Source organism: Oncorhynchus masou, chromosome 30, assembly GCF_036934945.1.
Source record: "Oncorhynchus masou masou isolate Uvic2021 chromosome 30, UVic_Omas_1.1, whole genome shotgun sequence".
NCBI classification, from domain to species: Eukaryota; Metazoa; Chordata; class Actinopteri; order Salmoniformes; family Salmonidae; genus Oncorhynchus; species Oncorhynchus masou.
In genome coordinates, this window is record NC_088241.1 from 439,046 (window position 1) to 466,141 (window position 27,096).

A 27,096-nucleotide genomic window follows, 5' to 3' on the forward strand; every position below is an offset into this window, starting at 1 on the left:
TGAGAATGTAAGATACGATCAACTGACTTTTACCCCGTCAACAAACAGACAAAGAGCTCCAAGTAGATGTCAGTGTGTTTATTCAGTGTGTCAATAATTTAGGGAAGGTGGGAGCGGGTGTAGTATGTGGTGGCTCTGGCAGTGTTCATCTCTACTGTGAATCCACCGAAAGCCTCAACACTCTCCCAACAATACAGACAGACGAGTCAATTTCTCTAGTCTAGAAAAGGCCTAGTTCTATAGCCTCCACTCAGGAGGAACTAGCCGAGGGCCACCATTAGGAAGGCTATATAGCCTCCACTCAGGAGGAACTAGCCAAGGGCCACTATTAGTAAAGCTATATAGCCTCCACTCAGGAGGAACTAGCCGAGGGCCACTATTAGTAAAGCTATATAGCCTCCACTCAGGAGGAACTAGCCGAGGGCCACCATTAGGAAGGCTATATAGTCTCCACTCAGGAGGAACTAGCCGAGGGCCACTATTAGTAAAGCTATATAGCCTCCACTCAGGAGGAACTAGCCGAGGGCCACCATTAGGAAGACTATATAGCCTCCACTCAGGAGGAACTAGCCGAGGGCCACCATTAGGAAGGCTATATAGCCTCCACTCAGGAGGAACTAGCCGAGGGCCACCATTAGGAAGGCTATATAGCCTCCACTCAGGAGGAACTAGCCGAGGGCCACCATTAGGAAGGCTATATAGCCTCCACTCAGGAGGAACTAGCCGAGGGCCACCATTAGGAAGGCTATATAGCCTCCACTCAGGAGGAACTAGCCGAGGGCCACCATTAGGAAGGCTATATAGCCTCCACTCAGGAGGAACTAGCCGAGGGCCACCATTAGGAAGGCTATATAGCCTCCACTCAGGAGGAACTAGCCGAGGGCCACCATTAGGAAGGCTATATAGCCGCCACTCAGGAGGAACTAGCCGAGGGCCACCATTAGGAAGGCTATATAGCCTCCACTCAGGAGGAACTAGCCGAGGGCCACCATTAGGAAGACTATATAGCCTCCACTCAGGAGGAACTAGCCGAGGGCCACCATTAGGAAGGCTATATAGCCTCCACTCAGGAGGAACTAGCCGAGGGCCACCATTAGGAAGGCTATATAGCCTCCACTCAGGAGGAACTAGCCGAGGGCCACCATTAGGAAGGCTATATAGCCGCCACTCAGGAGGAACTAGCCGAGGGCCACCATTAGGAAGGCTATATAGCCTCCACTCAGGAGGAACTAGCCGAGGGCCACCATTAGGAAGGCTATATAGCCTCTACTCAGGAGGAACTAGCTGAGGGCCACCATTAGGAAGGCTATATAGCCTCCACTCAGGAGGAACTAGCCGAGGGCCACCATTAGGAAGGCTATATAGCCTCCACTCAGGAGGAACTAGCCGAGGGCCACAATTAGGAAGGCTATATAGCCTCCACTCAGGAGGAACTAGCCGAGGGCCACTATTAGGAAGGCTATATAGCCTCCACTCAGGAGGAACTAGCCGAGGGCCACCATTAGGAAGGCTATATAGCCTCCACTCAGGAGGAACTAGCCGAGGGCCACCATTAGGAAGGCTATATAGCCTCCACTCAGGAGGAACTAGCCGAGGGCCACCATTAGGAAGGCTATATAGCCTCCACTCAGGAGGAACTAGCCGAGGGCCACCATTAGGAAGACTATATAGCCTCCACTCAGGAGGAACTGAGATACAGTCTTCAGTCACTCATACAGTAGCACTTTGGTCCCAGAGAATTACAAAAAACAAAAAAAAGACCTTTGCATTACATGGTCCTTCCTGCTAGCGGTGCTCTATGGCTAACATAAGGATAGGACTAGCTGAGCACATTCGACACTATGGCTCGTTATGTGCTGTAGCAACAAAAGGCAAGCCATTGCCGAGCACTAAGGCTAGTGGAGTGCTATGGCTCTCTAAGGCTACAGCCTAGCGGTCCTCTTCTCCTGTTAGCCTAGCGCTGGGGCTAGCAGTACTCTTCTCCTGTTAGCTTAGCATTGTGGATAGCTGTCCCCCCATCCTCCTGTTAATGGTCCATTAGCAGTGCTGCAGAATGGTCTCCTCTCTCTCTCTGTAGACACGCAGGATGGCCTCACACATAAACCGGAACTGACACTTGAACACAAAAACAGTCCAGTCACATACAAACATACCAAAGGAAGTTGCAGACATAGTCATAAGGGTTTCAATGCTGATCTTGGGAGGAGAGTAGCTAAAGGTTAGACGTATAGGCGTGTGTGTACCGTGGTCTGGATCATCATGGCCCTCTGGTCTCGGAGCGTCCTGATGATGTCCAGAGGGAGCACAGGTTGACCATTCTCCAACAGCGACAACGCCGTCTCCATGGTAATGAGAACACCTGTACGCCCAATCCCTGCGCTGCAATTACATCAACAACATACATGAGGTGTTATAAATCTTGTAACCCTAGTGTGTGTGTGTGTGTGTGTACCTGCAGTGCACCATAAGTGGTGTGTCTCCTGTCCTCCTCTCTCTAACAGAGGTGATGAACAGCAGGAAGTCTGAGGGGTCATCAGGTACACCATGGTCTGGCCATGCTACATACTGCAGGTGGGTCACTGAACGCTCCTCTCCCAGCTGGAAAACACACACACACACACACACACACACACACACACACACACACAGGATAAACAGATGGAAAACAGCTGAGAGAACACCCCCCCTCCCTCCCCCATCTGTCTCTCATTAAAGATATTTTCATAAATTAAGTTGGATATGTGATGGATGGATGTGAGGAGAGAAACTGAGAAAAGTATAGGGTATGGTAACTCGTTAGTTACTGTGATGGAGGAGGAGAGTAGAGGGAGAGAGGAAAGATGAGATGGAGAGAGGCAGAGATGGAAGAGAGTAGAGGGAGAGAGGAAAGATGAGATGGAGAGAGGCAGAGATGGAAGAGAGTAGAGGGAGAGAGGAAAAATGAGATGGAGAGAGGCAGAGATGGAGGAGAGTAGAGGCAGAGATGGAGGAGAGTAGAGGGAGAGATGAGGAGATGGAGGAGTGTGTTGTCCAGCCTGTGGTCCATGCAGGGATTAACTGACAGCCAGAGGAACCAATGGGTCCGCACAGCAGTATAGTGTGTGTGTGTGTGTACTCTTTGGCAGGCTATTATTGTAAAGGAGAACATGTTCTATATTAACCTCTGTGTTGTAAAGGTAAATAAACAATGCCAATGGAAGCAGAAACACGTGGAGCTGGATGGGGATAGTTTGGTCAATGATTCCTGTGGAGAACACACACACACCTGTTATGTGAGCCAGGTCATGTTTTTGTGTTACCTGTGTGTGTGTGAGGGTGAACTGGCGTGTGACGTAGGCCAGGTTGCATTCCTCAGAGTGGCAGCTGACCCTCAGGTACCCATAATCCCTCACTTCAGGAGGGTGTGGCCAGTACTGGTGGCACTTAGTCTGAAATACACACACATACATACAAACACACATGATTGATTTTGACATTCATTAATATTTATTTACTATAGAGGCTGTAATCTTTAAGCTCTGAGAAATGTTATTTTACTGAGCTGTTTCATATTTCTGAGTCAGTGCTTCACTCACTATGTTCTCCCAAACATCTCAGGACATTCTCAGGGCCAGTACTTGTATTACATCGGTAGATGAGTGGAAACTGACTGTCAGCATGAATGTATGTGTATGTGTGTGTGTGTGCGTGCGATAAACCAAGGCACTTGTGGAATATCAGCAAGACAATCAGTGAGAGCTTCAGGTTACCAAGCAACAGGCAGGCAAAGATGCAGACAGCGACTCACAATGAGCCTGGGACCTTGGTAAACCTGTGTGTGCTGTACCCATTCTCATTCACTAAATGTGTTTCACTCTTTGAAAGAGAGAGCGCCCGTGTGCATACCCGTCCTCTCTCGGTGAGTGTGGTGAGCATGATGATGGTGTGTGTGTGTTGCTCCCACACACTCTGCCAGAAGTGAGTGCAGGTCTGAGGCAGCGGCCCTTGAGCTGCAATGTAGCGCAGACACACACCAGACCCTGGGGGCATCACCTGAGACACACACACAGCATGACTATACACAAACCAACAAGGACAACACACACACACACACACACACACCATCACTATACACAAACAAGCCAACAAAGACAACACTAAACACAGTGTGTACTGACCGTGATGTGGCTTGCATTGATGTAGTCCTCTTGGTCCTGAAGTACCACTCTGGAGACGTCATCTGACAGAACAAAGAATTAGAGATGGAGTCCGAACCAGGGCCCTCCAGACCCACCCAAACCACCGTACCAGCTCAACAAACAAAGCACCAGTGTCCTGTCCTCCAGCTCCACAGATTCAGGACATTAGGGAAGATGGGTACACTGGCATGTCGAGTCACTCCTACTAGGTCACACAGTGTGTGAGATGGTGTGTGTACTCACAGGGCAGCACGTCCTTGTATCTGTTCTTGTCTGTGTTCTCAGGGAGACGAGCGCAGGCTACTGACAGGCCAGGCTTCCTCATGTACAGATTCTACAACACATACATCACCACCATCACTCACCATGCTCTTCTGTCTGGATTGTCAACAGCAGGTCTTATTGACCAGTTATTCCCAAAGTGCATCTGTTACATTTAACACAGAAGCAAGTCCCTTTCATAGTGTCGTTGTGTAACTAAAACACACCTCGAAGTGGAAGGTGAGAGTGCCTGTCTGGATTCCCCTCTCCAGTTGTTTCATGGACTCTTCAAGTGTCTGGCCTTGTTCTGATTGGCCAGGCAGAAGCAGTGGATCACTGTTTGATTGGCCAGTCAGAGACAGGGCAGAGGGAAACTGCAGCAGGGGGGCCACACGCCCTGGACCTAAACACACACACAGTGTGTTACCTGCATCAGTGTCTGATTAGCAGGCCCGTTCTCTTGCTCTCTCTAGTGTGTGTTACCTTTGCGTCGTATAAGCAGAGCCAGTTCTCTGGAGTGGGACTCTCTGCTGGCTCTTATAAACATGACCACCTGGTCATGCGTGTGTTCAGAGATGTCGCGACCGTTGATCAGCACGACCTGGTCACCTTCCAACAACCTTGGCTCAACCCGCCCCGCCTACAATCAATTCATCAACAAGTCAAATCACATTGGCTTAATCTAAAGTACTGTTTACAAATGCATTATCTACACAGGCAAACCAGAACACACTTACAGGGGAGTCAGGGTTGACCTGGGATATGGCCAGGGACATCTTCTGGTCCACGCCACCCTGAGAAGAGGAACAGTCAGGGATACAGGAATGGTACTGCATGTAAGAGAGTAGGTGTGTGATTAATTGAAGGGGAGACTCACTTTGACATTGAAACCAAACTTTCCATCATGATCAGGAGCGAGACGCACCAATAGCAGGTCGCCATCACCAAGAGCACGCTGCAACACACACAGAGTTTACTGAGTCTGGCACACACACATGAGATACTTTATCACAAATACTGGATCACTCCCTTGTCTGTCTGGGTAACTGACCTTGTCCCGGTAGTGAGAGGTAGCTTTAATGTCTTCGTCTCCTGTGCTGATGTCATCAACCTGCGACCATCCACCTCCTTGGCTGTGAGTGCCAGAAACACTGAGATAGATACTGTGTTCAGAACTGACTCCAACATGAGAATGTACTTTACACTGATACACACACGGTATGAAATTGTGTGTGTGTGTGTGTGTGTGTCTGACCTGTGTGTAGGCGTGCCCTCCTGGCTGCCCCTGCTGCTGCTGAGGGAGACCCTGTAGGTGTAAAAGACATCCTCCCCCTCCGACATGTCGCGCAGGTCATTATTCAGCTCCACTGAGGAGGGGCGGGGTTTACGGGCGCCATGACGCACACGAGGACTCCGCCTAACAGAGAGAGAGAGACAAGGTACGATGAAATTACCCCTAGTCACAGCTACCCCTTACATGGTATCTCCTGCTGTAGCAGTGTGTGAGGCTGTGGTGTCGGTAGTACCAGTTGGGTGTGAGCGGGGGGGATCGGGAGGGTAGGCTCTTGGTCTCCAGGTGTTCTGACGAGGTGGATCCCCTCAGAGCTGGGTTCCACTCCATCCCACCCATCACTTTCTTACACACTGCACCACTGCAGAGGAGACAGTGTGTGTGTGTGCAGATGAGTAAAAGAAAGACAGAAAGATAGTGTGTATGATGGGTGTGTGTGTGCGCGCGCGCGCTTGCCTGTCTGTTTTAGTGTTGCCCAAGGCCCAGTGTTGTGAGAGCAGCTTGTTGTGTATCTGGGTTGCCAGGTTGGTGTGGTGTGGGCTACGGGTTGCCAGGTTGGTGTGGAAGAAGCAGTGATGGTCCACACATGACCTCCACAGGTTCTTACAGGCCCTGGGGCACGGCAGGACCAGGCTCACCACACAGTCCTGCGTCTCCCCCTGGAACACACACACACACACACAGGTTATGAAGACAACACTAAGGTCAGCCAATAGGAAAGCAGGACACAATTTTGAGCCAATCAGGACTCACATGTTTGCGTCTGAGCTGCATAAGGAAGCGTTTCCTCTTGAAGGATATCTTGATGATGTTCACCCTGCAGGAGACAATACACACTCAGGGTGTGTATTTGCATGTGGGGTGTGTGTGTGTGTCTGATCAGAAGTCCAGGTGCTCACCAGGGGAAGAAACTGGAGCAAATCATGTTACAGAAGATAGCCACGCCCCCTGAGGCCAATCCCACCAATAGAGGGGAACTGTCAGAGTCCTGAGAGAAAGAAAGAGACGGAAACATGAGGGAGAAGAGGGAAGACGAGGGTGAGTCAGAGGGAGACATATGGAGGTACTTACCATGGCAGTGTGGAGCTCCACTCCATACATCTCCAGAGTTCTTGCTGTGTTGAGAAAACACAGCTCTGCCTCACTCTGCTTCAGCCCCCTGAAACAGCCCATGAGTAGGATAGGTTGGTATCAGCATTATGCTAACAGCTCCACCATGTCCTCTAGTAGGCCAGGGGGGTGCTGTACACATGCCTGGTGTGGGTGTGTACCTGTGCCCTGGGTACAGAGCCTCCACTCTAGACAGGAAGTCATCATCCTGCTCCGGGAGGAAGTGGCTTTTGGACAGGTAACCAGGGAGAAGGTCTGGGGAGTAGTCACCTAGCTCAGCTACAACACAGAGAAAGAAGGGGGAGAAGGAGAGAGGGGGGGTGAAAGAGAGAGAGAGAGAGAAGGAGAGAAAGGGGGGTGAGAGAGAGAGGAGAGGGGGGGGTGAGAGAGAGGAAGGGGGGTGAGAGAGAGGAGAGGGGGGGTAAGTGAAACAGATTATGTTAAACCCCCAGACAGACAACACACTAAAAAGACCAAAGAAGAGTGTAACTTACACTGCACAGCATAGGAGGCCAGTACTACAGCTGCACTCAGAGGACACTTCAACCTGCAGGACACACACACTTTCTCAATGTAACGTCACATTGTTTACATCACTAGGTGGAGTAAGAGGGAATGCATGTGTAGGTGGGAGCTCGTAGTGTCTGACCTGCCCTCTCTGATGTCACTCCTGATCTGGAGGAAGTACATATGTCTGAAGACACACAGGACAGTAAAGGAGACATTATCTAAATCACACATGTACAGTACAAGCTAATGACACACACTCTCTCAACAGTCTACAGGTACACACACACTCTCTCAGCAGTCTACAGGTACACACAGACACTACATAGTCTACAGGTGCGCACACACTCTCTCTCAACAGTCTACAGGTACACACAGACACTCTACATAGTCTACAGGTGCGCACACACACACAGGGGCTCTGAACCCAGGTCTCCCATAGGAGAACCCAACCTCTTGACCATTAGACCAAGAGGAAATTCCCTATTGGGCCAAAGGTTCCAGTGAATTTGAAGTGTCAGGCAGGACTAACTCATCACGAGGCCATGATCTCTCATGTCCATACCTGGTCTGGTCATGCTGTAGAGAGTTGGGATCTGAGATGAAGAATCGGACTCGGAGGGTCAGGTAGAATGGAGAGACAACTCCTGTAGGACAGAGACGCTGTTAGACACAGCCCAATGACCTCTGACCTTAATAATCCGTCACCCCTGACCTTAATATCACCCCCACAATCCTTCCACAGAATTGAATCTTATATTTATCATTTATCAAAATGCACACTGGACTAAACAATAGGGCGTCACTGGGCTCAGGCTAAACAGTAGGGCGTCACTGGGCTAAACCGTAGGGCGTCACTGGGCTAAACCGTAGGGCGTCACTGGGCTAAACCGTAGGGCGTCACTGGGCTAAACCGTAGGGCGTCACTGGGCTAAACCGTAGGGCGTCACTGGGCTAAACCGTAGGGCGTCACTGGGCTAAACCGTAGGGCGTCACTGGGCTAAACCGTAGGGCGTCACTGGGCTAAACCGTAGGGCGTCACTGGGCTAAACAGTAGGGCGTCACTGGGCTCAGGCTAAACAGTAGGGCGTCACTGGGCTAAACAGTAGGGCGTCACTGGGCTAAACAGTAGGGCGTCACTGGGCTAAACAGTAGGGCGTCACTGGGCTCAGGCTAAACAGTAGGGCGTCACTGGGTCAGGCTAAACAGTAGGGCGTCACTGGGTCAGGCTAAGGTCTCATTTAGTGTTTCTTACCTTTCAGCTGCTTCTTCAGTGGTTTGTTGGCCTCCAGCCACCTCTGCAAGACAAACTATGTTAATCAAAGACATGATGCTACATTCACCATATGTTGTGTGCGTTTTAGAGGATTCACTAAGTGTGTGTGTGTGTAGCTACTCACAGGAGAGTGTGTTTGAGCTGTGTTAGTGTAGCTACTCACAGGAGAGTGTGTTTGAGCTGTGTTAGTGTAGCTACTCACATGCGAGTGTGTTTGAGCTGTGTTAGTGTAGCTACTCACAAGAGAATGTGTTTGAACTGTGTTAGTGTAGCTACTCACAGGAGAGTGTGTTTGAGCTGTGTTAGTGTAGCTACTCACAGGAGAGTGTGTTTGAGCTGTGTTAGTGTAGCTACTCACAGGAGAGTGTGTTTGAGCTGTGTTAGTGTAGCTACTCACAGGAGAGTGTTTGAGCTGTGTTAGTGTAGCTACTCACAGGAGAGTGTGTTTGAGCTGTGTTAGTGTAGCTACTCACAGGAGAGTGTGTTTGAGCTGTGTTAGTGTAGCTACTCACAGGAGAGTGTGTTTGAGCTGTGTTAGTGTAGCTACTCACAGGAGAGTGTGTTTGAGCTGTGTTAGTGTAGCTACTCACAGGAGAGTGTGTTTGAGCTGTGTTAGTGTAGCTACTCACAGGAGAGTGTGTTTGAGCTGTGTTAGTGTAGCTACTCACAAAAGAGTGTGTTTGAGCTGTGTTAGTGTAGCTACTCACAGGAGAGTGTGTTTGAGTGACGATGGTGGTGTTGGAGTCTCGTAGCTGCAGACTGAAGAAGTGTCTCTCCAGCAGACCCAGCTGGTTACACACCTGCTCCAGTAAAACCTCACCTGCATCCTGCTTCTGAGAGACGCAAAACACACCTTATACCGGGAGTCAGTCAGTGTGTGTGTGATATTGCAGTACAGTGTGTTTTGGTAAAGCTTTTCTAGTGAGTGTGTTCTCCAGGTCAAGGTTTTGTGTTGAGATCATTAGGAAGCTGAGATCTGAGTCTCCCGGTCTATCATTCCCACTCTACTCAGGACTGTGTGTACTCACGTTGACTGTAAAGGTCTGGATAGTGTTGTCCAGTAGTTGAACCAAACAGAGTAGATCAGGTTTGGGCATGTCTGTTACCGCGGGTTACTCAACCTCTTACAAACACACGTCTATCAGAGTCCAAAATGTCCCCGCACAGCAGTATTCTAGAATATTGGACCATTGGCTTTCATACTTTTCTAATTCTCAATGCGGCTCAAGCTATTTCTCCAACTGTCAACACATTTAAATCAATAGAGGGACGCGTATGTGTAGCCGCGTTGGTTGGGAATGTTGGGGAGGTACCCGTTATGGCTGTGTGTTCCCCCCTGCAGACTAGTCTCAGAGATGCGTTGGTTGGGAATGTTGGGGAGGTACCCGTTACGGCTGTGTGTTCCCCCCTGCAGACTGGTCTCAGAGCTGCGTTGGTTGGGAATGTTGGGGAGGTACCCGTTATGGCTGTGTGTTCCCCCTGCAGACTGGTCTCAGAGCTGCGTTGGTTGGGAATGTTGGGGAGGTACCCGTTACGGCTGTGTGTTCCCCCCTGCAGACTGGTCTCAGAGCTGCGTTGGTTGGGAATGTTGGGGAGGTACCCGTTACGGCTGTGTGTTCCCCTCACAGACAGTGGTCTCAGAGCTGCGTTGGTTGGGAATGTTGGGGAGGTACCCGTTATAGCTGTGTGTTCCCCCCGCAGACAGTGGACTCACAATGGGACGCGGGACTGTCACGTCTCTGTGTCTTTGCACTCTGAATTACGCGTCACTCACACACACACTGACACAACCCTCAGTCCATCTCTCCACAACCTGGGGAGAGATAACACACACACATCTTAATGAAACACCTCCAGACTCTGGAAACTGTGATGATATCTGCTCATGTAGTTTAGCTCCTCCCTAAGGATAACATCGTCTGCAGTGAACAGCTCCTTTTCTACTTCACACACACAGTGATTAATGTGTGTGTCTGAAGCAGTATCATGCTACAGTGAGTAATGTGTGTGTCTGAAGCAGTATCATGCTACAGTGAGTAATGCAGTGTGTCTGAAGCAGTATCATGCTACAGTGAGTAATGTGTGTGTCTGAAGCAGTATCATGCTACAGTGAGTAATGTGTGTGTCTGAAGCAGTATCATGCTACAGTGAGTAATGCAGTGTGTCTGAAGCAGTATCATGCTACAGTGAGTAATGTGTGTGTCTGAAGCAGTATCATGCTACAGTGAGTAATGTGTGTGTCTGAAGCAGTATCATGCTACAGTGAGTAATGTGTGTGTCTGAAGCAGTATCATGCTACAGTGAGTAATGTGTGTGTCTGAAGCAGTATTATGCTACAATGAGTAATGCAGTGTGTCTGAAGCAGTATCATGCTACAGTGAGTAATGTGTGTGTCTGAAGCAGTGTCATGCTACAGTGAGTAATGTGTGTGTCTGAAGCAGTATCATGCTACAGTGAGTAATGTGTGTGTCTGAAGCAGTATTATGCTACAGTGAGTAATGCAGTGTGTCTGAAGCAGTATCATGCTACAGTGAGTAATGTGTGTGTCTGAAGCAGTATTATGCTACAGTGAGTAATGCAGTGTGTATGTTGGTAATATATTATTATCTGTCCAGAGTCTGAACATGTCCTTTTTCCCCTGTTCTCTCCTCCGCCCTGTGCAGACTGCTGAATGATAAGAATGTTAAATATTGTCAGAGACAAGCTGGTCCATCCACAGGCCTAGGAACTGATCTCAGATCTACATGCACACACACGAGCTGGTGTTGTTTACACACCAGTTCTGCTGGGCATCAACCCACTAACCCATGCTTTTAATAACAGCCCTGTGTGTGTGCTTGTTAATGTAGGCTGAGGGGAGTGGGACAGGTCTTTTTGTAGGCCTCTCTCTCTCTCTCTCTCACACACACACACACACACACACTGCAGGTCTTTTTGTAGGCCTCTCTCTCTCTCTCACACACACACACACACACACACACACGTTAATGTTTGGACTCACTCTGAATACTTTGAATACATTACAGTGAGTAGAGCACTCTCTCACGCCTGATTTTCCATGATGATAATGACATTCACACCAGTTAAACTGAGCTTCCTAAACTATTTTAGGACAGAGTTTTTTGCTAAGTCTAGACTTGAGTGGGCAGTATTGGTATACAACATTTCCTATTTAAAGTGTGTCAACTAGGCCTGAGATTTGATCCTGGTTGCATTGGCAAACTTATTTTCAGATGAGCAACGTCATCTCGGTTATCGATTAAACTAGTGTATCGCAATGATTAACACGGAGAATAAGACAACCTCCCATATAGTATATTGGACGTTATTTGAAACATACAGCCTCGACGTGGACTTTAAACTAAGTAGGCTCTATGAACGACCAACATAAACGTAGCCTAATGTTATAGGTTCTTCTGCTGCTACGCTCAACATGCCATTCAGCAACTTTAACGTTACTTCACTTCAGATATCAAGTTGATCCTGGAGGATTGTTATGAAAACACAGACAATCTAGCTCGAGAAGATCAGTTAAAATACCTCAGTAGTCCTGGATTTGGGAACTTTGTCATGTCCGTTGATACTACCGCTGTTAAAAACCTTGGAACTGGGCGCGTCGCGCGGGCAGGTGGAGGTAAATATCCGGAAAGAGATATTCCCGCTGCCCCGCCTCTTCACAATGCGCGCTCCCGCCTTGATGGATGCGTGTTCTGGTCCTCAACCACCCCCACTGAAGCCTACAGCATATCATATTCTTTCATCAGAGGAAGAAGATATCATGTCATCTGTTCACGCAGCCCTACAGAACTGTAGAGTGACACTGATTCACAAGAACAAGGGGTGGAATATACTTTGAAAAAAAGCTCAACTTCCAGAGATGTGAAAGTGAAACTCGGTCTAGGTTCTTGGCTGGTCCGCAAAAGAGTGGAGTCCCTCCGGTTTTGTTCACTTGGACTACTTTGGGAACGAATCATTCTTTCCTTCCTTCCTTGAAGTAGCCTATGTTACTTATTCATATAGGAGAAAACGAATGGTGCCTTAGCATAGCTTCAACATGTCCTGTCGTGAGGAGGCTCGTCCATGGTCCAATCAGGGGCTCGCTACCTCTCCCATAGCAGCGTCATCTCATTGTCTCCTCTCCTTTATCTCAATAGTCTAATGATTCCATCTCATTGTCTCATGTCCTCGTTCATCTGTACTCATCCATAAAGTCAGATATTTCCATTTTTTTTCCATTCCAGGGCAGATGAAAAGAATGAAACCTGTCTCATTACATCCTCAATTAAAACATGTCTTTCTTATCCGATCGAGACAATCATATTACTATCAATGTACCGGCCTGTGTCCTAACAGAATATGTTGTAATCCTATGTCAAACAGCCTGAGATGAAGCCTGTAATTTACTCCCATAGAACCTCTCTGGAGTCCTGCTGCCATCTACAGGGAAGACGAGATACTGCTGAAGCGGGTGTTTGTTATTTTCTTTTCTTTTTTATTTTACTAGGCAAGTCAGTTAAAGAACAAATTCTTATTTTCAATGACGGCCTAGGAACAGTGGGTTAACTGCCTGTTCAGGGCAGAAAGACAGATTTGGACTTTTGTCAGCTCGGGGGTTTAAGCGTGCAACCTTCCGGTTACTAGTCGAACGCTCTAACCATTAGGCTACCCTTTCAATTCGTGTCGAATTAGTTTGTGTTGACAACCAGGTGAGGAAAGAGCCTAACTAATCAATGGCGTTAATTGATCAATCAAGTACAAGGGAGGAGCAAAAATCCGCAGACACTCGGCCCACCAAGGACAGGGTTGGGCAAACTTTTTGGTTCGAGGGCCGCACAGATTTTTGGGGGGACCGATTTGCTTGTCAAAATGAATTTGCAGGCCAGAAAAGGGAGAGTTATTTGAAAATCTATACTGTAGGTCCATTATAATTTATATAAATACATAGTGTAGGTCCATTATAATTTATATAAATACATAGTGTAGGTCCATTGTAATTTATATAAATATATACTGTAGGTCCATTATAATTTATATAAATATATACTGTAGGTCCATTATAATTTATATAAATATATACTGTAGGTCCATTATAATTTATATAAATATATAGTGTAGGTCCATTATAATTTATATAAATATATACTGTAGGTCCATTATAATTTATATACCGTAGGTCCATTATAATTTATATAAATACATAGTGTAGGTCTATTATAATTTGTATAAATATATACTGTAAGTCCATTATAATTTATATAAATATATAGTGTAGGTCCATTATAATTTATATAAATACATAGTGTAGGTCCATTATAATTTATATAAATACATAGTGTAGGTCCATTATAATTTATATAAATACATAGTGTAGGTCCATTATAATGTATATAAATATATACTGTAGGTCCATTATAATGTCAACAACATTTCTATCTTTTTTTAGACATTCAAGAGTGGCCTGGAGTGTTTTTTGAAATCCAAAATAATCACAATATTTGTTGCCCACCCCTGTACTTTGCCCAAGAGTAGGAAAGGGCTGGCTTCTTATCCCATACCAGTCTTCAGAGAATGTGCACTTGCTCACTTCCCCCATGGACACTTGCTCACGCCCCCCCCCCCCCCCATGGACACTTGCTCACTCCCCCTCATGGACACTTGCTCACTCCCTCTCATGGACACTTGCTCACTCCCCCACATGGACACTTGCTCACGCCCCCCCCCATGGACACTTGCTCACTCCCCCCATGGACACTTGCTCACTCCCCCACAAGGATTCTTGCTCACTCCCCCACATGGACACTTGCTCACTCCCCCCCATGGACACATGCTCACGCCGCCCCATGAACACTTGCTCACTCCGCCACATGGACACTTGCTCACTCCCCCACATGGACACTTGCTCACTCCGCCCCATGGACACCTGCTCACTCCCCTCCATGGACAGCATTGCATGGATGTAAGCATAAAGGGATTTTCTGAAATTCAGCGATTGAGAGCTACAGTGTATGCAGCAGGCTTGTGTTCCAGCCCAGTACTAACAAACCCGATTGATTCTATTCCACTAACCAATGGTTAGGTGTGTCCCAATCCAGAGAGTGGCCGTTGTGGTGTCGTCAAAAGAGAGTGCTTCCTCTCTGTGAGATGTTGGAGGGTTATGGATGTGTTACAATGTGTCGTGTCACCAGTTGCTGTGCCAGTAGGTTACGGTCAGAGGTTATATAGAGTAAGATGGTGAGTTATAACCAGAAAAGACCGGTTCCTCTGACTCTTAATGGGGTGCCCCCCACACCATCTCTCTGTCAGGGGAGTGATATGATGGGGTAACTTCCTCTGCCTCTCTCTCTGTGTGTCATCTTACTGCTGCAGTAACCAAGACACAACAGCACTAACTGTCCCCTGAACTCTACCGCCCCAAATATAGAGACTAGTGACATAGAGAGAGAGAGAGAAAGAAAGAGAGAGAGAGAGGGGGAGGGAGGGAGAAACAAAGAGAGTGGTAGAGAGATAGAGGGGGAGAGAGAAAGAAAGAGAGAGGGGAGGGAGAAACAAAGAAGGAGAGAGACAGAAAAAGAGAGAGCAAAACAGAAAGAGAGAGAGAAAGAGAGTGGTAGAGAGAGAGAGGGGGAGAGAGAAAGAAAGCGAGTGGTAGAGAGAGAGAGGGGGAGAGAGAAAGAAAGAGAGTGGGAGATAGATAGAATGGGAGACAGAATTAGAGAGAGAGAAAGAAAGAGAGTGGTCGAGAGAGAGAGGGGGAGAGAGAAAGAAAGAGAGTGGTCGAGAGAAAGAGATAAATGTCTTTGAAATGTCTTTATTCTTTTGGAACTTTTGTGAATGTAATGTTTACTGTTAATTTGTATTGCTTATTTCCCTTTTGTTTATTATCTCCTTCACTTGCTTTGGCAATGTTAACACATTTTCTTTTGTATTGGTCTCCCCCCACCCCTCTCTCTCTGTCCCTCTCTTTCTGATGGTCTTCCTCTGTGTGATGGGCAGAGTGTGTTGTTGGTGTTGTCATCGTTGGAGCAGTGCGTGGCCCCATTTGTCTGTCTCGTTAGGGCAACATGTATGTACTTTCTCGTTAAGACAGTGTGAACCTATTGACTAGAGTCTAGATGGTGTCTGATTCAGAAAGTTCTCTCTCTAGTTACATATGAAGAGTTTATTTCCAAAATTCTGTCTCCATACATTTTTCACGTTTTTTTATAATATTACTGTTCTCAGTTTTTTTTTCATTCATAGATTGTAGGTGTGTATTAAATTATTATTATTTTTTTTTTTTAGCAAAACGCTATACAGTATATCCATTGTGTAGCTGGAATGGAATGTTTGTGTCCTGTATATTTGACTGTGACATGTGGTTGTCTCACCTAGTTATCTTAAGATGAATGAACTACCTGTAGACGCTCTGGACAAGAACATATGCTAAATTACTAAAATGTCAAATGTAAATGTTTTACATGCAGATCTCATATTGCTGTATTGATTTAAAGCATATATACAGTGCCTTGGGAAAGTATTCGGCCCCCTTGAACTTTGCGACCTTTTGCCACATTTCAGGGTTCAAACATAAAGATATAAAACTGTATTTTTTGTGAAGAATCAATAACAAGTGGGACACAATCATGAAGTGGAACGACATTTATTGGATATTTCAAACTTTTTTAACAAATCAAAAACTGAAAAAATGGGCGTGCAAAATTATTCAGCCCCTTTACTTTCAGTGCAGCAAACTCTCTCCAGAAGTTCAGTGAGGATCTCTGAATGATCCAATGTTGACCTAAATGACTAATGATGATAAATACAATCCACCTGTGTGTAATCAAGTCTCCGTATAAATGCACCTGCACTGTGATAGTCTCAGAGGTCCGTTAAAAGCGCAGAGAGCATCATGAAGAACAAGGAACACACCAGGCAGGTCCGAGATACTGTTGTGAAGAAGTTTAAAGCCGGATTTGGATACAAAAAGATTTCCCAAGCTTTAAACATCCCAAGGAGCACTGTGCAAGCGATAATATTGAAATGGAAGGAGTATCAGACCACTGCAAATCTACCAAGACCTGGCCGTCCCTCTAAACTTTCAGCTCATACAAGGAGAAGACTGATCAGAGATGCAGCCAAGAGGCCCATGATCACTCTGGATGAACTGCAGAGATCTACAGCTGAGGTGGGAGACTCTGTCCATAGGACAACAATCAGTCGTATATTGCACTATTCCGGCCTTTATGGAAGAGTGGCAAGAAGAAAGCCATTTCTTAAAGATATCCATAAAAAGTGTCATTTAAAGTTTGCCACAAGCCACCTGGGAGACACACCAAACATGTGGAAGAAGGTGCTCTGGTCAGATGAAACCAAAATTGAACTTTTTGGCAACAATGCAAAACGTTATGTTTGGCGTAAAAGCAACACAGCTCATCACCCTGAACACACCATACCCACTGTCAAACATGGTGGTGGCAGCATCATGGTTTAGGCCTGCTTTTCTTCAGCAGGGACAGGGAAGATGGTTAAAATTGATGGGAAGATGGATGGAGCCAAATACAGGACCATTCTGGAAGAAAACCTGATGGAGTCTGTAAAAGACCTGAGACTGGGACGGAGATTTGTCTTCCAACAAGACAATGATCCAAAACATAAAGCAAAATCTACAATGGAATGGTTCAAAAATAAACATATCCAGGTGTTAGAATGGCCAAGTCAAAGTCCAGACCTGAATCCAATCGAGAATCTGTGGAAAGAACTGAAAACTGCTGTTCACAAATGCTCTCCATCCAACCTCACTGAGCTCGAGCTGTTTTGCAAGGAGGAATGGGAAAAAATTTCAGTCTCTCGATGTGCAAAACTGATAGAGACATACCCCAAGCGACTTACAGCTGTAATCACAGCAAAAGGTGGCGCTAAAAAGTATTAACTTAAGGGGGCTGAATAATTTTGCACGCCCAATTTTTCAGTTTTTGATTTGTTAAAGTTTGAAATATCCAATAAATGTAGTTTCACTTCATGATTGTGTCCCACTTGTTGTTGATTCTTCACAAAAAAATACAGTTTTATATCTTTATGTTTGAAGCCTGAAATGTGGCAAAAGGTCGCAAAGTTCAAGGGGGGCGAATACTTTCGCAAGGCACTGTATATATATGCATATATATATGTATGTAAACTTCTGACTTCAACTGTTTATATAGACTTCAAAGTTGTGTATATATATAAACATTTGAAGTCGGAAGTTTACATACACTTAGGTTGGAGTCATTAAAACTTGTTTTTCAACCACTCCACAAATTTCTTGTTAACAAACTATAGTTTGACAGATTATTTCACTTATTATTAACTGTATCACAATTCCAGTTGGTCAGAAGTTTACATACACTAAGTTGACTGTGCCTTTAAACAGCTCGGAAAATTCCAGATCAGATCAGATCATCAGTCAGAACTTCCTGACTGATGTCTTGAGATGCTGCTTCAATATATCAACACAATTTTCCTTGCTCATGATGCCATCTATAGTGAAAAAACACCAATATCTTTCATACGTTCTTTAAACAATAAAAGCTAATTTGCCAACATTAATGAAAATTGATATATAGCCATTTGGGAAAAAAATATATAATTATATAATTAATTACATGATTTGTTTTATTATATTATGTAATATTGATACACTCTTTGGCATACACAGAATACAGACCTGTCAGCATGCGTGTGTGCGCGTGCGTGCAAGAGTGTGTTCTCTAAATGGCCAATGAGGGGAAGGTTAAATGTCAGAGGTCATAGATCAGGTCAACGTTGAGTGTGGTATATCTACAGTAGTCATTCCTCCTCAGTCAGGTCTATATAGCCTACAGTCTGTAGTGACTCTGAACAGAGTGTACCTGTATCTGGACCAAAGCAGATGACCTCTGACCTTGACCTGTGTAACTTCCTGGGGTAGTTTGGAAAACAGCATGGTCGGACTCTTACCCTACAGCCCCTGCTGTGACTCATTGTGTGTATTTGTCTCTCCTTATCTCTTTTGTTCTATTTTGTCTGTCTTTCTGAATGGTCAGTGGAAACTATTGGTCACTATTGATCTCCCCTCTGTGTGTTCTGTCAGCAGAGTTCATTTTTCAGGATATAGGACCCTTTAGAGGAACCAGAGTATCTACCACACAGACACAGACACACACACACACCCACACATATATACACACATTCCCCAAAGCAGTAGCACAGTGTCTGTCCATGCAGAGCTCTTACACATTTTTAGAAGGTCTTCCATTGATAGGAGCGTTGATTCGACAGTACACCCAGGAGCCCCTGTCAGGATTTCGTGGATGAGTGACTTGAGCCCAATGCCCACACAATAATGTAGCCTACAGGGGTGCCTTGGACTCAATTAGGCCTGCGTCAGAGAGTCAGAGAGGTCTTTTGACGGGAGAGTGTGTGAGATTGTTGTAAATAGCCTGCCTGCCGAGCGTGCGCTGTCAGTGGTGCTGAACTCTTCAGACACAGCCACCAGAGTTAAAGAACATCTCAGTTTGTTCGCTCCTTTTACTGGACATTATTATTTCATCCAGATGGGAGTTATGCAGCCAAGGCGCAGAATGTCCTATACCAAAATGAAAGGGCTTGTGTCATGTTTTACTGGTAAGTTTGACATTCCATGGAATTCTATGAATGTAGTTACAACTATGTGTTTTCAGATTCTAGTGTTTGAATGCTCGGTGGCCTAACACCTTTTCTCATCAACTGCTATAATGCGTTATTATGGGGTTATAAAGCATTGTCAATAACAGGTACACTACATGACCAAAAGTATGTGGACACCTGCTCCTCAAAGGTCTCATTCCAAAATCATGGACATTAATATGGAGTTGGTCCTGCATTTGCTGCTATAATAGCCTCCACTCTTCTGGGAAGGCTTTCTACTAGATGTTGGAAAATTTCTGCTGGGAATTGCTTCCATTCAGCCACAAGAGCATTAGTGAGGTTGGGCACTGATGCTGGGTAATTAGGCCTGGCTCACAGTCAGCATTCTAATTCATCCCAAAGGTGTTCAATAGGGTTGAGGTCAGGGCTCTGTGCAGGCCAGTCATGACCTTCCACACCAATCTTGACAAACCATTTCTGTATGGACCTCGCTTTGTGCACGTAGGCATTGTCATGCTGAAACAGGAATAGGGCTTTCCTCAAACTGTTGACACAAAGTTGTCATTGTATGCTGTAGTGTTAAGATTTCACTTCGCTAGAACTAAGGGGCCTAGCCCGAACCATGAAAAACAGCCCCACACCATTATTCCTCCACCAAACTTTACAGTTGGCAGTTGGCACTATGCATTGGAGCAGGTAGTGTTGGCATCTGCCAAACCCAGATTTGTTCGTTGCACTGCCAGATGATGAAGCATGATTCATCACTCCAGAGAATTTGTTTCCAATGCTCCAGAGTCCAATGGCGGCGAGCTTTACACCACTCCAGCCGATTGGGCATGGTGATCTTATGCTTGTGTGAGGCTGCTCAGCCATGGAAACCCATTTCATGAAGCTCCTGACGTACAGTTCTTGTGCTGATGTTGCTTCCAGAGGCAGTTTGGAAATCGGTAGTGAGTGTTGCAACCAAGGACAGATGATTTTTACGTTCTACTCGCTTCAGCACTCGGTGGTCCCATTCTGTGAGCTTGTGTGGCCTACCACTTCACGGCTGAGCCGTTGTTGCTCGTAGACGTTTCCATTTCACAATAACAGCCCTTACAGTTGACCGGGGAAGCTCTAGCAGGACAGAAATTTGACAAACTGACTTGTTGGAAAGGTGGCATCCTATGACGATGCCACGTTGAAATTCACTGAGCTATTAAGTAAGGCCATTCTACTGCCAATGTTTGTCTATGGAGATTGCATGGCTGTGTGCTCTATTTTATATACCTGTCAGCTACGGGTGTGGCTGAAATAGCCAAATCCACTAATTTGAAGGGGTGTCCACACACTTTTCTATATATAGTGCATAACACATTGTTAATGTCATTGAATAGCATGTATGACACCCTTGATGTCTTACATCATGTTACGAGAGGTTTTTTGACCTTCATTTCCGTTCAATGTTTTTCATTAGATTTTCAGCTCCTTTGTAGTGAATTTAGTTATATCGACACTTTGAGAGCCTACTGATATTGATACTGACATAGTCTTATGTAAAAACCCTCTCCTGTGTTTCATCTCTGCTTGAAGGGAAGAAAGGGGGCTTCAGCAACTTCCTGCACAAACTGGTGTCCGGCCACCAAATCATTCAGCAGTGAGTCACAACTTACTGTAGTAATGATTGTACTCCATATTGATGATCTAAAATAACGTATTGTTATAATTAACACAGAGACACACATAGACACACATAGACCTAACACACTGTCCATGTTGTCTCTGTGAAGCCTAGACGCCCAGACCATCCTGCTGCAGGAGAGCCTGAGAGGGAGGAGAGGGAAAGAGAGGAGAGAGAGGGGGGAACATCGATGAGTATTTATAGGCATACAGCCAGGACACCTATGACCCGTTTATATAATCTCTCTCTGACCCAAATCTACCCCCCCCCCCCGTCCTTTTTTCTCTCTATCAGCGTCTGCCAAGTTTGCTGGAGGAGACTCGGTGAGTACCCCAAAGTTATGGCCAGGAGTTTTCCCTTGAGTTGCCCATAGCCAATGGAAATCATCAGACCTCACACTCATGCTGCTCTGCTGTCATGTTTACCAGGGTGAAGCCTTCTGATATCCACTACCTGAAGGTCATCGGCAAAGGAAGCTTTGGGACGGTGGGAGCAAGTGTGTGTGTCCCTTTACGTATGTGTGTGTTTATGAGTAGGCCGGTGTGTGTTTGTTGTGTTGGTGATGTATTTATCTTGTTGCAGGTGGTGTTAGCGAGACACAGACAGAGTGGAAGTATGTACGCTGTAAAGGTTCTACAGGAACAGGTCATACTGAGGAAGAAAGAAGTATCTATTATTCCATTCTATTCTATTTCCGTTCCATTCTATTTCCATTCCATTCTATTTCCGTTCCATTCTATTTCCGTTCCATCCTATTTCCATTCCATCCTATTTCCATTCCATCCTATTTCCATTCCATTCTATTTCCATTCCATTTGTCACGGCTGTTGAAGGAAGAACTGGACCAAGGTGCAGAGTGATGAGCGTACATTTTCTCCTTTTATTCGAAATGACGCCGACAAAACAATAAACAATACAAAACAAACCGTGAAGCTTAAGGCTATGTGCCATCAAGCAAAGTTAAACTTCCCACAAACACAGGTGGGAAAAAGGGTAGCTAAGTATGGTTCCCATTCAGAGAAAACGATAGACAGCTGTCCCTGATTGAGAACCATACAACGGCCAAAACAGAAAAAACAATAAACAATACAAAACAAACCGTGAAGCTTAAGGCTATGTGCCATCAAGCAAAGTTAACTTCCCACAAACACAGGTGGGAAAAAGGGTAGCTAAGTATGGTTCCCATTCAGAGAAAACGATAGACAGCTGTCCCTGATTGAGAACCATACCCGGCCAAAACAGAAATAGAAAATCATAGAAACACAAAACATAGAATGCCCACTCCAACTCACGCCCTGACCAAACCAAAATAGAGACATAAAAAGGATCTCTAAGGTCAGGGCGTGACAGTACCTCCCCCCAAAGGTGCGGACTCCGGCCGCAAAACCTAAACCTATAGGAGATGGTCTGGGTGGGCATCTATCCGCGGCGGCGGCTCAGATGCGGGACGCAGGTCCCGCTCCACCGCTGGCTCACCCCACTTTGGTGGCACCTCTGGTGCGGGGACCCTCACTGCCGACCCCGGACTGGGGACCCTCGTAGCGAGTCCAGGACTGGGCGCCCTCGGTAACCCCGGGGAGTTGGCGCAGGTCTCCAACATGACTCAGCCACAACTTCCCACAAAGACAGGTGGGAAAAAAGGCTACCTAAGTATGGTTCCCAATCAGAGACAGCTGTCTATCGTTGTCTCTCATTGGGAACCATACTTAGGTAGCCTTTTTTCCCCACCTGTCTTTGTGGGAAGTTGACTTTCTTTATGGCACTTAGCCTTAAGCTTCACGGTTTTGTTTTGTAGTGTGTATTGTTTTGTTCGGTGTCTTTTCTTAATTAAAGAACATGTACGCTCACCACGCTGCACCTCCTTTCAACAGCCGTAACACCATTCTATTTCCATTATATTATATTTTCATCCCATTCTATTTCCATTCCATTCTATTCTTTTTCCGTTCCATTCCATTCCATTCCATTCTATTCTTTTTCCGTTCCATTCCATTCTATTTCCATTCTATTATATTTTCATCCCATTCTATTTCCATTCTATTCCCATTCTATTCTTTTTCCATTCCATTCCATTCTTTTCGTTTTCCGTTCCATTCTATTTCCATTCCATTAATTTCCATTCAATCATATCCCTTATCTATCCCTCTCTCTCTCTCTCCTTCCAGCAGAGACATGTGATGGTAGAGAGGTGTGTTGCTGAAGGGACTGAAGCATCCATTCCTGGTGGGGCTCCACTTCTCCTTCCAGACCTCTCACACTCTCTTCTTTGAACTGGACTACATCAATGGAGGAGAGTTGTTCTACCATCTCATCTTCAGAGGGAGGAAGCCTTCCTGGAGCCCAGAGCAACATTCTACTCTGCAGAGATGGCCTCAGCCCTGAGCTACCTCCACTCCCTCAACATAGTCTACAGGTGCGCACACACACACGCACACACAATGAGAGAGAGCGCATTTTCCTCACAGTGATTTAACCCTCGGTACCCCCCCATTAGAGACCTGAAGTCAGAGAACACCCTATTGGACGGTGGAGGTCATGTGGTTCTGATGGATTTCGGGCTGTGTAAAGAGGGCATGTCTGTGGGTGGGACTATGCAAATGTTCTGTGGAACCCCTGAATATCTGGCGCCAGAGGCGCTGTTAGGCCACACCTGCTGTGGAGCTGTGGACTCGTGGGGGCTGGGGAGTGTACTTTATGAGAGGCTTCATGGACTGGTGAGTGTTTCTCTTTCAGCTACTTTTCAACTAGCATATTCCATCCACTGTACACTTATCTGGCTCCCTCTCTCCTCTTTTCTCTCTCTCTCTCTTCCTCAGCCCCCGTTCTACAGTCGCAGTAAGGCAGAGATGTTTGAGAAACATCCTTCACGTCCCCCTCCAGCTCCATAGAAGTGTGTCCCAGTCTGCCCGGACTCTGCTGCAGAACCTGCTGGAGAGAGACTGTACCAAATGCCTTGGGGGGGAACATGACCTTGTAAGCACCCCCCATTACTCCCCCTGGCACAGAGTGCTGACACATACATGCAAGTCCACATACACACCCATACACACATTGACGTACTGTCTCACTTTGTTTGTAGGCTGAGCTGCAGGGCCACACCTTCTTCCTGTCCATCAACTGGGATGACCTGCTAGCCAGGAAAGTCCCTCCCCCATTCATTCCCAACCTGGTGTGTGTGTGTGTGTTTTATAGGGGCTATGGGTCAGTTTGGATCTGTGACTACCTGAATGTGTGTCTGGTCACGCGTTCCCTCCCTCTCTCTTTCAGTCTGGTCTGTGTGATGTGAGGTATTTTGACCCAGAGTTCACGCTTCTTCCAGCCCCCGCCTCCCTCGGTTTGAGTGACATGTTGGGAGACGTGGCCAATGGATCCTTCCCAGGGTTCTTCTATATGTTTCCGGCTGAGGTTGGAGTCACAGACCCCTGATATCATTCTGATATTATTTGTGTTTTGAATAAATTAAAATGCATTTTCCTATCATGTATCAGATTGTTTATATCTCACAGAGAACGGAGGCTCAGGCCGGGTTAGAACCAGTGGTTAAATTGAACCGGAGCTACCTGGAGTTGGCCTCCTGCACCTTAAATCAAAGGGAGAAGGTTAGGGTAAGGTTAGGTTGAGGTTAGGGTAAGGGTTGAGGTAAGGGTTGTGGTTGAGGTAAGGGTTGAGGTTAGGGTAAGGGTTGGGGTAAGGGTTGTGGTTAAGGTTAGGGTAAGGGTTGAGGTTAGGGTAAGGGTTGTGGTTAAGGTTAGGGTTAGGATAAGGATTGTGGTTGAAGTAAGGGTTAGGGTTAGGGTAAGTAACAATACTTGGTTATGGTTAGGCTTAAACCAAGATGTGATAAGAATGTGTGTGTGTGTGTAGAGCCAGCCCAGGTGTACGAGGTTACAGCTGGTTTAATAGTTCTAAGATGATAAATTACATGATTAACATTGTCTGACATAAGATTAACATTCATAGAGAACACAGATATTACATACTACAGATATTACATACCAGAGATATTACATACCACCGATATTACATACTACAGATATTACATACTACAGATATGACATATATGAGCTGTTTCCTGGACTCAAAAGTTTGCTCATTGGAGAATCACTTGGCTCAATTGGTGTCTGGGAAGCCGGTCCAACAGAAACAAAGTGCAACAATCAAACTGGACTCACTGCAAAGAACTCTTGTCAGTGTGTGTGTGTGTGTGTGTGTGTGTGTGTGTGTACTCAGTAGCTGTTGAAGGTGGGGTAACTCTGGTCACTCTGGCAGGTGAAGTAAGCTATCAGCTGACCGTTACAGATCATCAGAAACAACCCGCTGCCTTCAAACAAAACACAACCACACACACACACATAAAACCATTAATAAAGAAGAGACATAACTAACTACTCATCTATAACTCCTCAGAAAGTTTCACACAATAAAACAGAACATGTGTGGGTGAGGTGAAGTGAGGGTGAGGTACAGGTCTTACCAAGGGCCAGCCACCACTGCCATACCAAGGGAAACTCCAACATCACTGAAACACACATTAAACACACATTAAAAACAGGCAATATGCCACACAGAACTAAGGATGGGGAGTGTACATCGTATTGCTTTAGAGCTAGACCCATCCAATCCTTACACATGAGGAAGGGGAATTAAAGAAGACCATGGGATAGGGTCAATATATGTGCCTTGTTTTGGGCCCAGCTGCTTCTCAACTCTAACCCCACTTCCCGTCCTATCATGATGTCATCAAAGCTGGCCCTGAGCACTCTGCTCTGCCAGCAAGGGATTATTCTGAGTTAAGCCAGTGTGTGTGTGTGTGTGAGTGAGTGAGTTCAGGCATGTGTATGCATTTCTGTGTGTATGTGTGTGTGTCTCACCCAGGCTGGTGAGCAGTACGTGCAGTAGTGTGACTGTGAGAGCGTAGTCCCAGACCCATCTCCTCACCACGGCTGCAAACAGCAGACCACTGCAGAAATAGGTCAACTCCATGGACAGCAGGTTCACTGGAACAACAATATAAGACCTTAACCATATGTAGAGGACATGCACGCGCACACACACTACCATACACATCTTCACTCACCCAGGTATTTGGAGTTGGATTCCAAATTGGTTGGTTCAGTCTTAAAGTCAAAGGGAATAAGTCCATCAAAGTGATCCAACCTGAATGCAAACAGAAGAGCAGCAGATAAAACAAACAAACAAACAAACAGGATATTCAAAAGAAGGAGCTAGGAGGGAACCAGGGTGGTTGAAACTGACTGTCATTCCAATCAATAAATCCCTCCCCCTCGCTTCTGTCACCTGGCACCAGGTTTATAGAAGCCGCCTGAGGACAGCTCACGGTTCCAGCAAGGCCACTTACCCAATAACCACACGTGCACGCAGAGAGAGGAAAAGAAAAGTGTCGCACCTGAAAGCGCCGAAACACACACTCCCAATCATGTAGTAGAGAGAGTAGAATATGACGAGGCACAGCAGCATGTGCACAAGCACTGTCTGGGGGAGAGAGATCGAGAGTGAAAGAGATCGAGAGAGTCAGTCATTCATCCCAATAATAATATATCGCACATCATAGACCTAGGCTACACTCAAATCAGTCGCCAAGACACTGTAGCAAAGCCGTGACAGCACTGTCAACTGAACCGTGGATCATTCAGCAGGTGTAAAAGCTCCCATGGCAGAACTCCAACGGACTCTGCAGGGGATGCGCACTGCGGGGGAGCAGCAGAGGACAGAATACCTTCATTTGCACAGACTGAGTGATCATTATCTGTTGCATTTGCCATTCACGATAAATGAAATATCAGTCGCTGAATAGAAATGATAGGCTGATAGCTTATGTTTCATAGTCGCCAACAACGACACCTATTGATTTCGTATTTTATTATAACAGCGCCCATGTCTGACCCACGGCTGCACGTGAGTGTAAAATCCGAGTAAACAGTCCTCTTACCCTCGTGTCGGCCACTTTACCCCTGAAGGCCATCTCATGGTTTGCATCTGTCGTTCTTCTGATGTTGAGAATAATGTATGTGACTGGGCTACTGAGATGTTACAGTGTAATCCGTCAGAAAACAGCATTACGCTGCCATCTAGCGGTAGCGACTGGAAAAAGCAGGCTTATTTATAGGCGACACTGCCATTGAAGACTGCATCTCATGCCAAATAGACTACAGTCCAACGTTTCACTTGT

General features: G+C 46.1%; 2 protein-coding genes and 1 pseudogene across 5 annotated transcripts; 1 reads left to right on the forward strand and 2 right to left on the reverse strand.

The window, feature by feature from the left end:
• Positions 1-63: 63 nt before the first annotated feature.
• On the reverse strand, positions 64-12,251 carry LOC135521724 (tyrosine-protein phosphatase non-receptor type 3-like). Of its 2 annotated transcripts, none has more exons than XM_064947407.1 (26): positions 12,164-12,251; positions 9,652-10,436; positions 9,331-9,456; positions 8,603-8,645; positions 7,913-7,994; positions 7,490-7,534; positions 7,335-7,387; positions 7,002-7,119; positions 6,802-6,889; positions 6,630-6,718; positions 6,484-6,547; positions 6,187-6,389; positions 5,966-6,091; positions 5,695-5,856; positions 5,491-5,572; positions 5,317-5,394; positions 5,177-5,233; positions 4,923-5,079; positions 4,667-4,842; positions 4,422-4,512; positions 4,158-4,219; positions 3,886-4,032; positions 3,300-3,428; positions 2,453-2,598; positions 2,244-2,379; positions 64-2,115 (listed from the first exon to the last, which is right to left on the reverse strand). In XM_064947407.1, exons 2-26 carry the CDS (start codon positions 9,718-9,720, stop codon positions 2,038-2,040), a joined length of 2,607 nt encoding a protein of 868 aa, XP_064803479.1. In that variant the 5' UTR covers positions 9,721-10,436; positions 12,164-12,251; the 3' UTR covers positions 64-2,037. The 2 variants fall into 2 exon arrangements, with proteins under 2 accessions (XP_064803479.1, XP_064803478.1); XM_064947406.1 differs by having other exon boundaries at positions 5,491-5,590.
• Positions 12,252-18,670: 6,419 nt separating this feature from the next.
• On the forward strand, positions 18,671-24,383 carry LOC135522991 (serine/threonine-protein kinase Sgk2-like; annotated as a pseudogene).
• Positions 24,384-24,784: 401 nt separating this feature from the next.
• LOC135523037 (putative transmembrane protein 244) lies at positions 24,785-26,947 on the reverse strand. Of its 3 annotated transcripts, none has more exons than XM_064949759.1 (6): positions 26,857-26,947; positions 26,314-26,399; positions 25,984-26,063; positions 25,778-25,903; positions 25,381-25,425; positions 24,785-25,227 (listed from the first exon to the last, which is right to left on the reverse strand). In XM_064949759.1, exons 1-6 carry the CDS (start codon positions 26,887-26,889, stop codon positions 25,133-25,135), a joined length of 465 nt encoding a protein of 154 aa, XP_064805831.1. In that variant the 5' UTR covers positions 26,890-26,947; the 3' UTR covers positions 24,785-25,132. The 3 variants fall into 3 exon arrangements, with proteins under 3 accessions (XP_064805831.1, XP_064805832.1, XP_064805833.1); XM_064949761.1 differs by having other exon boundaries at positions 25,126-25,223; XM_064949760.1 differs by lacking the exon at positions 26,314-26,399 and having other exon boundaries at positions 26,857-26,925.
• Positions 26,948-27,096: the final 149 nt, after the last annotated feature.

Excerpts from the sequence above, each read along its gene's own strand:
- LOC135521724 (XM_064947406.1), bottom strand. The coding sequence starts at position 9,720 with ATGCCCAAACCTGATCTACTCTGTTTGGTTCAACTACTGGACAACACT. Across the intron at positions 5,080-5,176 it reads AGGTCAACCCTGACTCCCCT|GCGGGGCGGGTTGAGCCAAG; the intron begins GTAAGTGTGTTC and ends AATTGATTGTAG. Across the intron at positions 3,429-3,885 it reads CACTCACCGAGAGAGGACGG|ACTAAGTGCCACCAGTACTG; the intron begins GTATGCACACGG and ends TGTGTATTTCAG.
- LOC135523037 (XM_064949759.1), bottom strand. The coding sequence starts at position 26,889 with ATGGCCTTCAGGGGTAAAGTGGCCGACACGAGG. Across the intron at positions 26,064-26,313 it reads GTGTGTTTCGGCGCTTTCAG|GTTGGATCACTTTGATGGAC; the intron begins GTGCGACACTTT and ends GTTTGCATTCAG. Across the intron at positions 25,228-25,380 it reads GCAGTGGTGGCTGGCCCTTG|GCAGCGGGTTGTTTCTGATG; the intron begins GTAAGACCTGTA and ends TTTTGTTTGAAG.